The sequence below is a fragment of the Acinonyx jubatus genome, chromosome C2 (assembly GCF_027475565.1).
Source record: "Acinonyx jubatus isolate Ajub_Pintada_27869175 chromosome C2, VMU_Ajub_asm_v1.0, whole genome shotgun sequence".
Taxonomy (NCBI): domain Eukaryota; kingdom Metazoa; phylum Chordata; class Mammalia; order Carnivora; family Felidae; genus Acinonyx; species Acinonyx jubatus.
Genome location: NC_069384.1, coordinates 28,810,028 through 28,822,544, shown reverse-complemented (window position 1 = coordinate 28,822,544; position 12,517 = coordinate 28,810,028). Strand labels below are relative to the sequence as shown.

Sequence of the window (12,517 nt, the reverse complement as noted above, 5' to 3'; positions counted from 1 at the left end):
TGTTATTATTATTATAATAATGCAAAAAACAGGACTAATACATAGGCCATAAATTTTATGACTCACAACACCTTTATGAATAAAACTATTTCTAAGTATTCTTACATAATTTTGCCTTATCTATATTGACTACACACACACACACATACACACACACAAATTAAACAATTATCCAATACATTAGAATGGTATTACAGCCGATGCAAATGATGCAATTTGTTTTTTTTAATGTGTAGTTTATTAAAACAAAATACAGTTTGCTGAGGATTATATTTACTCCTCATTTCAGTCAACCATTATTGGAACAAAGGTATGATTTGTTGCTTTGCTGGTGATTTTTTTAAGTATAAAATTTATTATTCCATGGAAACACAAGAAGACACGTCAATAAAATTGTAATATATTATTTAATTAGATAAATCCTAAAACTAACCTAAAAATAACCAAACTGCATTGTTGAAAGGACTTTGAAAGACAGGGTTGAGTCTGATTCTGTGATTCATGCCAAGTAAGCATCATGAAAGATAGAAATTAAACATCTCATCTCTGTTTCCTTTTCTATCTGTTCCAGAACAGCATGCCTTCAAAGCATCATGGTGTAACATATTTTGTGCATAATTCTTATTTGTTCCTTTTGTTGTCCCTGATTATTGCTATAGAATACCTGTGCTTCACCATAATCCTCCAAAAAGCACATTTTTCCCCTTTTATTTTTGATCTATGATTTCCACAAATTTAAAAAAAAAAGTAGGATAAAAAATGTTGCTTAAGGACTATGAACTTGAGGTCAGAGGAGTCACAGCCTTCTTCCCTTCTCTGTTTTTATCTTTTAAAAAATGGGAATAATTAGAATCCTGAAAGATATTATAATATGGAAACCTATAAACATTTTATAAGCTTGTGTCTCCAAGTTATCCTTGGGAGAGTCTATCACCTGTGGCAAAGTGTTTTATTATAAAGGTTACAGGAGCCATGAAAATGCTATCAGTTTCTCTATTATCCAGAAACCCTAAGCAACTGGAATACTGGAACAGAATTTCTGGTCCTCATAATTTATCTGTAGTGCATTTATTGACATTTAATTTTAAATGTCATTCCCATCACAAACAGATCCAAAAGTTGCTGGGAATATCTGGCAAATTAATTAGAGAGGATTAGCAATTACATGAGGGTTTGTAGTTTTGTTTAAGACTGTGAGCAGACACCTCAGAGACAGAGAGGAGCAAACAGGTGTCTCTGCAGACTTGAGTCAGAGGCCTGTGTGGTGAAGGCTGAGACAAAACCTGAAGGCGCTGTTTTCAAAAAGGACTATCAGTTGAGGTACAGGATGCACTAATTAAATCCCTGGACAAAAAGTGAGGAGACTTCTACTTGTTTCTGCCTGGAACACTCATCTAGTACATCAAGAGTCTTCACACATCAGTGTTTTCCAGATGGGCAACAAAAATGACCCCAATTAATCTTCAAATGGCTTATCAGGCAAAGGTCATCATTGTGGAGCTAATGAGTCATAGCAGGCATTATGGACTGAACTGTGCCTCCTGACCCCACTCCCTTCCACCACCACCCCCACCACCGCCAAATTCATATGCTGAAAGCCTAACCCTCAGCACCTCAGACTGCGACTATATTTGGAGTTGGGGGTCTGCAAAGAAGCGATTAAATTTAAATAAGTCCTTTAGGGTAGACCCTCATCCAACTGGACTGGTGTCTTCATAAGAGGAAATTCAGACACATGGAAGAGACATCATGCACAGAACAAAGACCATGTGGGGAAACAGCAAGAAGACAGCCATCTGCATGTCAAGGAGAGAGGCCTCAGAATAAATGAAGCCTACTGACACCTGGATCTTAGACTTCCAGCCTCCATGACTGTGAGAAAATAAATTTATGTTGTTTAAGTCACCCATTCTGTGGTATTTTGCTGTGGAAGCTGTAGCAAACTAATATAGCAGGAAGTCAAAACACACGGACTGTGACTGTAGTTGACATATTGGTTTATAAACACACATGAAACAAACCTTGGGAGTATTCAGACATAAGTGAGAGAGTGGAGGCCCAGGAATCCCTCAATGTCTTTATCAGCAGAAATAACGAGGTCAATCTCATAGGGTTTTTGTAAGGATTAAATGAATTGATATATGTGTTATTAAACTGTGTAGCAATACAGGGATGTATGTAAGTGTTAACTATCAGTATTTTTATTATTATTTTCATTATGTATTTCTTATTATTATTATACTAATTTGAAAAGACACCAGTCAAAATATTGACTCAATCTTCACAAAAATTCTTAGGTGACTGAAACATGATGAAGTTTAGCTACTCAAGTTCACACCATCAGTAGGTGGACCCAAAGTCTGATCTTAAACATTACAGACCCATATATTACTGTGCTCCATAGAAATAAATTTATTTACAGTGCCAAATAAATCAAATATATCTCTAAATGCCAAATAGATCACTAAACACAAGGTGTATTTATGTTTACCAAATTTACATTAATCCAAGTGACTTCTCCAAGTGACAAATTTACAATTAAAAATACTTCTTTTATGACTGCAGTTTGACAAGTAGAAAATGATAGTTTAGACAGTGTATTGAAACAATAGGCTTCTCTTTTTTCTAAAGATATATTATCTATTAAGTAATTAAGGGAAACATTTAACGATAAACATTTGATTGAGGTAAACAGAGATAAATAGCTTTTAGAATATATTCAGAATGCTTTACTATATGCATTTTAACATTTTTCTATATTTTTTATTTTTAAAATTTATTCAGGAAGTAGAAATATGTGAATCCCAGATTGAACAATGCCTTCATAAAGAAATGCTGATTACATTGTCCCCATTTACAAGTTCTTTAATCACAAACCAAATCCTGATGTGCATGTGCTTGGATTGAGAAATAATTCCTCATTTCCTTTAAGAACAAAATTATATATGCAAAGTGGTGGTCTGTGAAAAAGCAAGGGAGAGAGAGAATTAATTATTAATAAAAAGCAGCAAAGTTTATTTTTTTCTCATAAACATTAGAATATTCAATGCCTGTAATTAATTAGTTTTCCAAATGCAGGGACAAACCTATAGCATTCTTTCCATTCCATCTCACTTGGCTACACAGGGATGAAGTAGACACAATATTTATGAGAAAGAAAAACACTGTGTTTCAAATTCTTCTCTCCTTGATGCCTCTTTGGGATACTAACTTTATATGGGAAATATTTTTGGATACTGAAATAGCTGAAGCCTGAACTCAACTCTTAGTGGCTGGGCCACTTTTTCTACTGGGAGAGCCACCATGAAAGAATGGAGCTTAACTGCATAGACAAATTCTGTCAAAATAATGTAATCATTCCTTTTTTCCACCTGCTAAAATGGAAGTAATAATGACTAAAGAATTCTGTGTCTTGGAGAGATTGTGTATTTAGCATTTGAATATTTCTGAAAAGTCAAATCACTGTGGTGAATCGAGCATCTTGTCTAGTTTTTATCTCCCATTAATGTCTTAAAAACTTTCAAAACAGGTAATCAAGGAGGATAAGAAAAGATAGGTTAAAGTTTAGGAAAGGAGCTAAAGAAAAGATGCATTGCTCTAATTCAAGATATACATTGCTCCCAATCTCCTTCTAGCTTGCTTGAGACACCACTGAACAAGTTTTTAAAATATTCAACAGCATTTTTAGTCAAGTTATTCATTTTTAGATAAATCAATTTTCTATGCCTGCAAATTTGATTAAAATAATAAAATATAGACATATTCATTTTTAATTATAAAAACTGAAACAGAATACTAGAGTATCTTCTATTTGAATTAATAAAGGCACCTTGGAATTTTAATTTTAATGCTATAACAGTGAATATAAAATGATAATACTTCAATCATAAGAATTTTAGGTGTTAGCAAAAGTAGTTTTTTGTCACATTATCAGAGATCATCAACCTTCCTTCATTATTAAGAAATAGGTGTAGGAATGACTTTACCACTTCTCCAAACAAATGTATATATACTTGTGTCAATTCTTTACCTATGCTGCTATACCGCTTATCCATTGAATGTGCCTTCACTGTTCTGGACCTCCCTGATCTACCTCATTTCTAAGTTGTCATAGTAGAACAAGTGTGTCATTAGACTTATTAATAGGCAAATTACCTCAACCATTAAGTAATTATTCTATTCACATATTTATAATATAAAGACAAGTGTGGTTTTACTTGTTTTCTACAATAAAATATCACAGTATGTTCAATCAGTAATATAATAAATGCATATTTTTGAATTAAATATTCTACATTTTACAAATCTTTGCAAGCATTACAAGTCAGCTGCGGCAGGTTTATAGTACCTACCAAAAGTTAATTTTCATCAAAATGTATGAAAAAAATTAATTTTCTTTGTTTTTACATTGTGAAAAGCCTGTCTACTTCCTCTGCCAGGACTCTAATTTTGACATCATTTATTCTATGTTATTAGTTCCTACTCCCCAACCTATAAAATTTTTTAAAAACTATAATTTAGAAGAAAACTTGTGTTATATATTGAACTACCATGGGGAGATTATTGTATGTTTACTTGTTTAGTTTTAAAAAGAACACTAAATATTGCATTTCAAATGCTTTACTTACCACAGATTAGTGAAATAAATACATTACTTTGATTATATACAATAACAGAAGAAATCTAGTAATAGAAAACTCTAAAATTCAAACATAGTTCATTTTTTAAAAACTTAAATCCATGTATTATTCCAAATTACAAAAAATACATGTACTTCCTTATTTTAAAAAGCTCCCTAGGGCCTTTGTACAATAAATCACCACATCCAAGCCTATCATACTGTTTTTAAAAGTTACTTAAGGTTCTCAGCATTAATTCAGGTGCCTGTTCCCACCTGCCAGATGGGAAAAGCCAGTATTTCACAGGTCACTGGGGAAGGCATATGGAGGTTCTTGCCTCAGTAGTGGGAGTAATTAACCCTAAACTACTCCAGGACTGCTTAATAAATCTTGAAAACAGGACCCGAAAAAAAATCAACCTGTTTATAAGAGCTTAAGTGCAACTTCAGAATTAACCTGAAGAATATTTATAGAAATATAAAAATATAGAGCACCCAACATAATAAAATACACAAACATCTATCATCTAATCAAGAATTACCAAACATGCAACGAAACAGGAAAATGAACCCATATGAGGGTCACCAATTGGAACCAACCCAGAACAAAGCACAGATGTGAGAATCAGCAGGGGACATTAAAGGAGTTATTATAACTTTATTTCATATGTTCAAATAGTAAATAGAGGCATGAGAGATACAAAAAGATGCTAGTCAAACTTGCAGAGGTGAAAATTACAATGTCTGGGATCCAAAATACCCTGGATGGGATTAATATCAGATTAAACATTGCTGAATAAAAGAATAGGAACTCAAAGACATAACAACAAAAGTATTCAAAATAAAATACATAGAGAAAATTAAATATAAAAATTAACAGAGCATCAGTGAGCTGTGGGATAACTTCAAGCAGCCTAATGAACTTGAAATTAGTGTCCCCAAAGGCACAGGAGAGAGAGGGGACATGGAAAAATTGTATTTTAAAAACTAGTTACAATTTTAGATGAAATTTGATGAAATCAATAAAACTATGGGTCCAAAAAAGGTTAACAAATACCAAACACAAGAGGTATGAAGAAAATTACAAGTAAGTCACATCATAATTAAACTGCTTAAAATCAATGGTAAGGCAATAATAAAACCAGCCAGTCAGGGGGGGTGGGGGTGGGGAAGACATATTATATTTACAAGAACAAAGGAAGGATAGCAATAGATTTCTCATTAGGATCAATGCATAGTAGAACACAGTCCAGCAACATCTTTAACTAACTGAAATAAAAAAAAAAAAAAAAAACCTGTCAAACTAGAAGTCTATACCCAGAGAAACTACTTTTCAAAATCAAGGCATCACAAAGAATTTTTCAGACACATAAAAGTTGAAAGAATTCACACCAGCAAACCCAGACTACTAAACCAAACCAAACCAACAATAAACCTTAAAGGAACTCTTTTAGTCCAAAGGTAAATTACACCAGATAAAAATATGCATCTGCATAACAGAAGCATATCAGAAATGGTAACTATGTGAATATATAAATACATAAGACTTTTCCTAATTATTGATATCTCCTTAATAGATTGACCCTTTAAACAAAAATGATATACTGTATTATGGAATTTTTAGCAGATATCCAAGCAATATGTCTGCCAACAACAGCACAAAAGCCAGGATGGGAGAAATGGAATTATACTACTCTCAGGTTCTCATGTTAAATGTGAAGTGATAAAATTCACTTGGAGGTAGACTCTGATAAATTAAGCATTATAATATGAACCCCAAAGAAACCACCAAAATAATGAAAGAGTTAATAACAATAATAATAAACCCAGAAAGGAAAGAAAACATAATCCTAAAACTACTCAATTCATCCAAGAGAAGGCAGACAATGACAAAACTGGAAACAAAGAACAGATGGGACAAATAGAAAAGAAAATAATAAGATGATAATAATAAGATTTTAACTCAACCATATTAATAATCACATTAAACTAACTAATCTTTATACCCTCAATTAAATGGCAGAGGCCATCAACATCATGTGTCATTTGAGAAATCAAAATTAAAAACACAAATTAGTAATGAGAAAATAAAAACCAAACAACAAAAAAACTTGATGATGCAGGAGAGCAAAGGAACTCTGCTAAGTGTTGACAAGATTGCAAAATGTAGTCACTTTGGAAACCAGTCTGGCAGTTTCATATAAAGTTAAACATACACTTAGAGTATGACCCAGCGATTTCACTGCTAGATATTTATCCAAGAGAAATGAAAACTTATGTTCACATAAAAACCTATATGCAAATATTTATGTTGGCTTTATTCATAGATAGATATCAAAAACTGTGAACAGACCATATGTCCTCAAACTGGTGAGTGGTTAAACGAACTGCGGTAGGCATCAATAACATTCCATTGATATAAGCAACAAAATGCATGAATTTGGAATGTTTGAAGCTGAATGAAAAAAGCCATATTTAAAAGGCTGTACATACTGTATGATTCCGTTTATATAATGATCTGGAAAAGAAAAAACTAGAGACAGTGGTTGCCAGAGAGTGGGAGTGGGTAGTGGGGTTGAAAATAAGGGGACAGCACAAGGCAGTCTTTGTCACTGATGGAAATGTCCTGTACCTTGAATGTGATGGTGGTGTATGACTCTATGAATTTATCAAAACTCATAGCACTATACACCAAAGAGTACATTTTACTGTTAGGTAAAATTTTTAAAAGTACATTTAGTCCCACTTTTCGCAGGAAGTCATCCCAGGTCACTTCCACTAGAAATATTCCTCTCAATCCCTAAGTTCAAAGGCCCTACTCTCCTGGAAATGCCCTGAAGGAATGATGCTGTAGTCTCTATCAGAGTTTGTTACAGAGAGATAATTACTGGTTGAATGCATACACAGTCTATCTGGGCCATACGGCGTCCCACTTTTATAACTCACGTTCCCAATAATTTGGCAGTGCTAATTCTCATTAATTGCACATTATCTGTAGGGACAGATCTAAATAGGAAAAGCAACTAAACAGTTATGGCAATTATCTAGGTAATTAAACTTAAAGTATACATTTCATCCAAGCATCTGTTAGCACCCTCAACCAGCAGGGAATGCTGTGTTTTGCTAACCACCCACAAGTTTTTTTGTTTGTTTGTTTGTTTTTTTCCCTCATGAGTAGAAACAACTGTATCTAAATTGCATAAATTTGGTAAATTTTCATAGTCTATTCACTGTTTATATTTTACATAAAAGTTAAAATTGCATGCTTATTTTTTCTCTATAGCATATTCGATTACATTACCCTATTTTTACTGATTAACCAATGAATGAATTGTGTACAATATTTGTCCATATAAAAATGATTAAGAAAATAGGGATTGACATATAATAGTGGACGCATCTGTCTGCTTTTACCATTTCTTTTTCCCTTATGAGTGACTTAGAAAAGAGAAATGCGTGGAAAAAGTCACAACTCTCTACGGCTCGCCAACGATCTGTATGAAGGTGTGAACATCATGTGCTAAGGTGCAAGATTTGAAACCGTTCCTTATCCTTGATGTTCCTTCTATGAATGTAAAACAAGGAAAATTGTTTACCGTGCAGATAGTTGTCTCTGCACAGAAAATCAGTATCTATGATAAGCAAGCACTGGGGGGAAAAAAAACAAAATACTCAACAAAACAGGAAAGACCAATTTGAATGTTCCACAAAAGACAGAATATAATGGCAGCCATTAACTTACATTTTGGAAGAAAAAATTGCTTCTAATCAGGCCCAAGGTACTGCACAACCCCAAGTACATTATGTTCACATTGTTATCTATGTAAACAGTGATTCTCGCAAAGCTACTGCAGTGAATAAGCTGCATGATTCTACACAGAAAGCCTGCTTATAATTTAACGTAAATAATCAGAGTCAGGGGCGTTTGCATGGCTCATTTGGTTAGGCATCTGACTGTTGGTTACCACTGAGCCACGATCTCACAGTGTGTGGATTCAAGCCCCGCTGTCAGCACAGAGCCAGCTTGGGATTCTCTCTCTCTCCCCACCCCTCTCTCTTGGCCCCTCCCCTGCTCATTCTCTCTCTCTTTCTCTCTCTCTCTCTCTCAAAATAAATAAACTTAAAAACAATAATTAGATTCATGATTCAGTTATAACATGTGTGATTATTAGTAAGCATGACAAAATATTAACAGTGATATCTCTTAGTTGTAACATTATATTTGAATTGTCTGAATACTCCATAATGGAAATAATTCACTACATTAATTAATGAAAAAAATGTTTATTCCTATAAAAATAACAGCAACTAAAACAAAAGAAAACAAGAACATTAAAAACCCAAGAAAAGCCAGGCTTCAAATCATTGCAAAGTCACTTCTAGGTTTAAAAACCTTAGATGTGTTATACAAAACCCCTCAGTTTCTGTTCCTTTACTAATAAAACAAAGAAAATACCTACCTCAGAAAGGTGTTGCAAAGATCACAAAAATAGTGTCTGGGATGTAGTAGATCTAAACAAATTTAGCCACTATTATTCATCTTGAAAGCAGCTTACTAACAGAAAAAAGAAAACTTTGGGATATCTCTTTCATGCCTACCTCTTCAAAGAAGTCATCTTTCCTTGGTACATAAGAATTTTCCTTTAAATGGTATACATCATACAAAACATGCACCTAAAAAATCCCTTCCATGTGTGCTAGTTCCCTAAAAAAGAAGGTTAAATTACATTTAGGGCAAATAATTTGGACAGTAAGTTCTACTTTATGAGATGAAATTGGAATCAATGCGAGTTTTCTTCTCTGAAGTTCTTAATCAATAGTCTCAGAGTCTTCCTATGTCCCCAACAAAGCCACTAGGTGAAGATTCTGATCACAGCATTATCAGAGAGGATAGTGTGGGAAAGCGAATACAGAGTTTGTGTAGGAAGTTTCAAAAGGACTACAAAAGGAAAGTTTTACAAGAAGGTAGAAGGATGTATATATGGAGAATGAGACAGTTTCATAAAAATATTGGGAATGAGGCATTTTAAGGATGAATTGCTTTAGCAAGACAAACAGATCTCTTTCATGTAATTATTGGCTTGGTCAATCTTTTGCTTTAGCTGTGTATTTACAGGTTAAATGAGGTCTAAGAGAAGTTAAATTAGGGACCAACAAGAGAAGAGAAGAAAAATGAGAAAAAAGGTATTGCTTTAATTGACCATCTATTATCATCCAAATATAAACTATATGTATATTCTGCCACTGAAAATATTTAGAGCAAATTAAATCACAAGACAAATATACAAAAAACACAACTGTTTTATGAACAGTAAGGATTGACTGAAAATATATTTGTTTGTTATATATTTATGTAAGGTACTTTTAATTCAATGTTATTAAGATTTGTATTGCTTATTGGATATTTGTGTAATAACTATAACTGCACCTAACAGCATAGTGAAAATATATGTGTTGTACCTTTTATGATTACAACTTGAAAACCCTGATTATGTTGTCCAGTTTTACAATTGCAAATTGGAATTATGTCATCATAACTTTTAAGCAAATTAAAGAGAACCACTTATTTCAATTATCAAATATTTTAAAAATCCTTATATAACTGCAAGAGAATTTTAATCTAAAACAATGTTAGGAGAATATGAATAAAACTATCTTGTCCCTTAATAATTAAAAAACTGAATTTCTAAAAATATTTAGGTATAACATTTTTGTTCAATAATGACTGTAATAGTATATAATATGATAGTTTGGGTGCCTGGGTGGCTCAGTCAGTTGAGCATCCAACTCTTGATTCCGACTCAGCTCATGATCCCGACTCAGCTCATGATCCCAGGGTTGTGGGATCGAGCCCCACATAGGGCTCTGAACTGAGCATGGAGCCTGTTTAAGATTCTCTCTCTCTCTCTCTCTCTCTCTCTCTCTCTCTCTCTCTCTTCCCCTGCCACCTCCCCTGCTGTCTTGTTCTCTCTCAAAGAAAATAATAGAAAAGAAAGAAAAGAAAGGAAAGAAAATAAAAGCTCATTTCCAGTCGTCCTAAAACTACTTAATTCTCTCTTCCTCTGCCCCTCTCCCCCACTCTCTTGCTCTCTCAAAGAAAAGAAAGGAAAGGAAAGGAAAGGAAAGGAAAGGAAAGGAAAGGAAAGGAAAGGAAAGGAAAGGAAAGGAAAGGAAAGGAAAAGAAGGGAAAGAAGGAAATGAAAGGAAAGAGAAAAGAAAAAGCTCATTTCCAGTCATACTAAAACTACTTAATTCTCTCTTCCTCTGCCCCTTTTCCCCACTCTCTTGCTCTCTCAAAGAAAAGAACAGAAAAGAACAGAAAGGAAAAAGCTCATTTCCAGTCATCCTAAAACTACTTAATTCTTATATGAGGTGTAGCTTACATTACATATAGAAACACTATATGCATGCACTACTCACATAGTTGACATTGTTTTGGAGTTTCTGACCCATATCACCTCTCAAAATTACAGTGACCTAGAGAACATCATTTGGGGACATAGGAAAAAGTGGGGTGTGGATATTGAAGATGGAAGACAGGTTTCAAGAAGGATGAACAAATTTTGGGAAAATGTAAAATGAGTTATGTCAAAATTGCTACCTGTAAACACCCTTCAGAGTTCTAGAGTTCCAATCCTCATATTCCCCCAAAGTACTGCACGGGTCGGCTTTCAGCCAGGCAATTTCAAAGACACAAATGCAAGGTTGAAGACTTTAGCACAAATAATGTAACTGTAAATGGGTTTTCTAAGATTACTCTTTAAGTTGAAGACAGTACTGTTGCCTTTTCCTAACTAAATACTCTCATTAAATTTAAGTTCCATGCATAGTATTTTCAAAAGAATCTTGAAACCATTCAGCTAAATGCAATACTAAATAACTAGAGAAGTATCAGGAAGTAAGTAAAGCATTCAGGCAAAAGCTACAAAATTATTGATCAAAATATTTAATTAATTTGAAAAAGGACAAAATATCTAAATGTATTTATAAGCCCTCCAAGATATATTGGAGGAAATTATTTGAGGAGTTACTACAATGTTCAATCTCAAGTTGTTTTACAGGCAAAATATTACATTGTAGCCATCCAGAACAATAAATATAACCACTTAAAAAACCTAACTTACCCCCAAATTGTTTAAAGTATCTTGAAAAATCTGAATTTGAGTACTCCCACTTAAATATTCATTTTTTGTCTTCATTCACAGGTTAATTGCATCTGGCAAACAAATTTTGATTTTTTTTTGTTAAACCAATATTTAACTTTAGTAGGATACATTACAAGCCAATGTACTTTCAATTAATGTTTTGCTCGATTTATCAAAATATTTTCAGTTTTTCTGTAGTGTCGTGTTATTTTTGCCACCAAGCATCTATCCCCTTTCAGGTAATATAATCTTCTTTGATAATATTACCTTTATCATTCTTTTTTTTTTTTTATATATGAAATTTATTGTCAAATTGGTTTCCATACAACACCCAGTGCTCATCCCAAAAGGTGCCCTCCTCAATACCCATCACCCACCCTCTCCTCCCTCCCACCCCCCATCAACCCTCAGTTTGTTCTCAGTTTTTAACAGTTTCTTATGCTTTGGCTCTCTCCCACTCTAACCTCCTTTTTTTTTTTTTTCCTTCCCCTCCCCCATGGGTTCCTGTTAAGTTTCTCAGGATCAACATAAGAGTGAAACCATATGGTATCTGTCTTTCTCTGTATGGCTTATTTCACTTAGCATCACACTCTCCAGTTCCATCGACGTTGCTACAAAAGGCCATATTTTATTTTTTCTCATTGCCACATAGTATTCCATTGTGTATAATAAGCACAATTTCTTTATCCATTCATCGACAGGAAACCATCAAAACCTTAGAGGAGAAAGCAGGAAAAGACCTCTCTGACCTCAG

The 12,517-nt window shown here is 33.7% G+C and overlaps 1 protein-coding gene across 9 annotated transcripts in view; it reads right to left on the bottom strand.

The window, feature by feature from the left end:
* Positions 1-244: 244 nt before the first annotated feature.
* Positions 245-12,517, bottom strand: part of LIPI (lipase I) — a 72,800-nt gene continuing 60,527 nt past the window's right edge. For 3 of the 9 annotated variants that reach the window (XM_027077534.2, XM_027077533.2, XM_015071797.3), the window contains exon 11: positions 249-2,960. In XM_027077534.2, the coding sequence (XP_026933335.1) occupies positions 2,870-2,960 (91 nt within the window). In that variant the 3' untranslated portion in view covers positions 249-2,869. Of the gene's footprint in view, positions 2,961-9,217; positions 9,324-12,517 lie in introns of those variants that run through there. The other 6 variants (XM_053220667.1, XM_027077537.2, XR_003426798.2 and 3 more) reach the window with 5 other exon arrangements.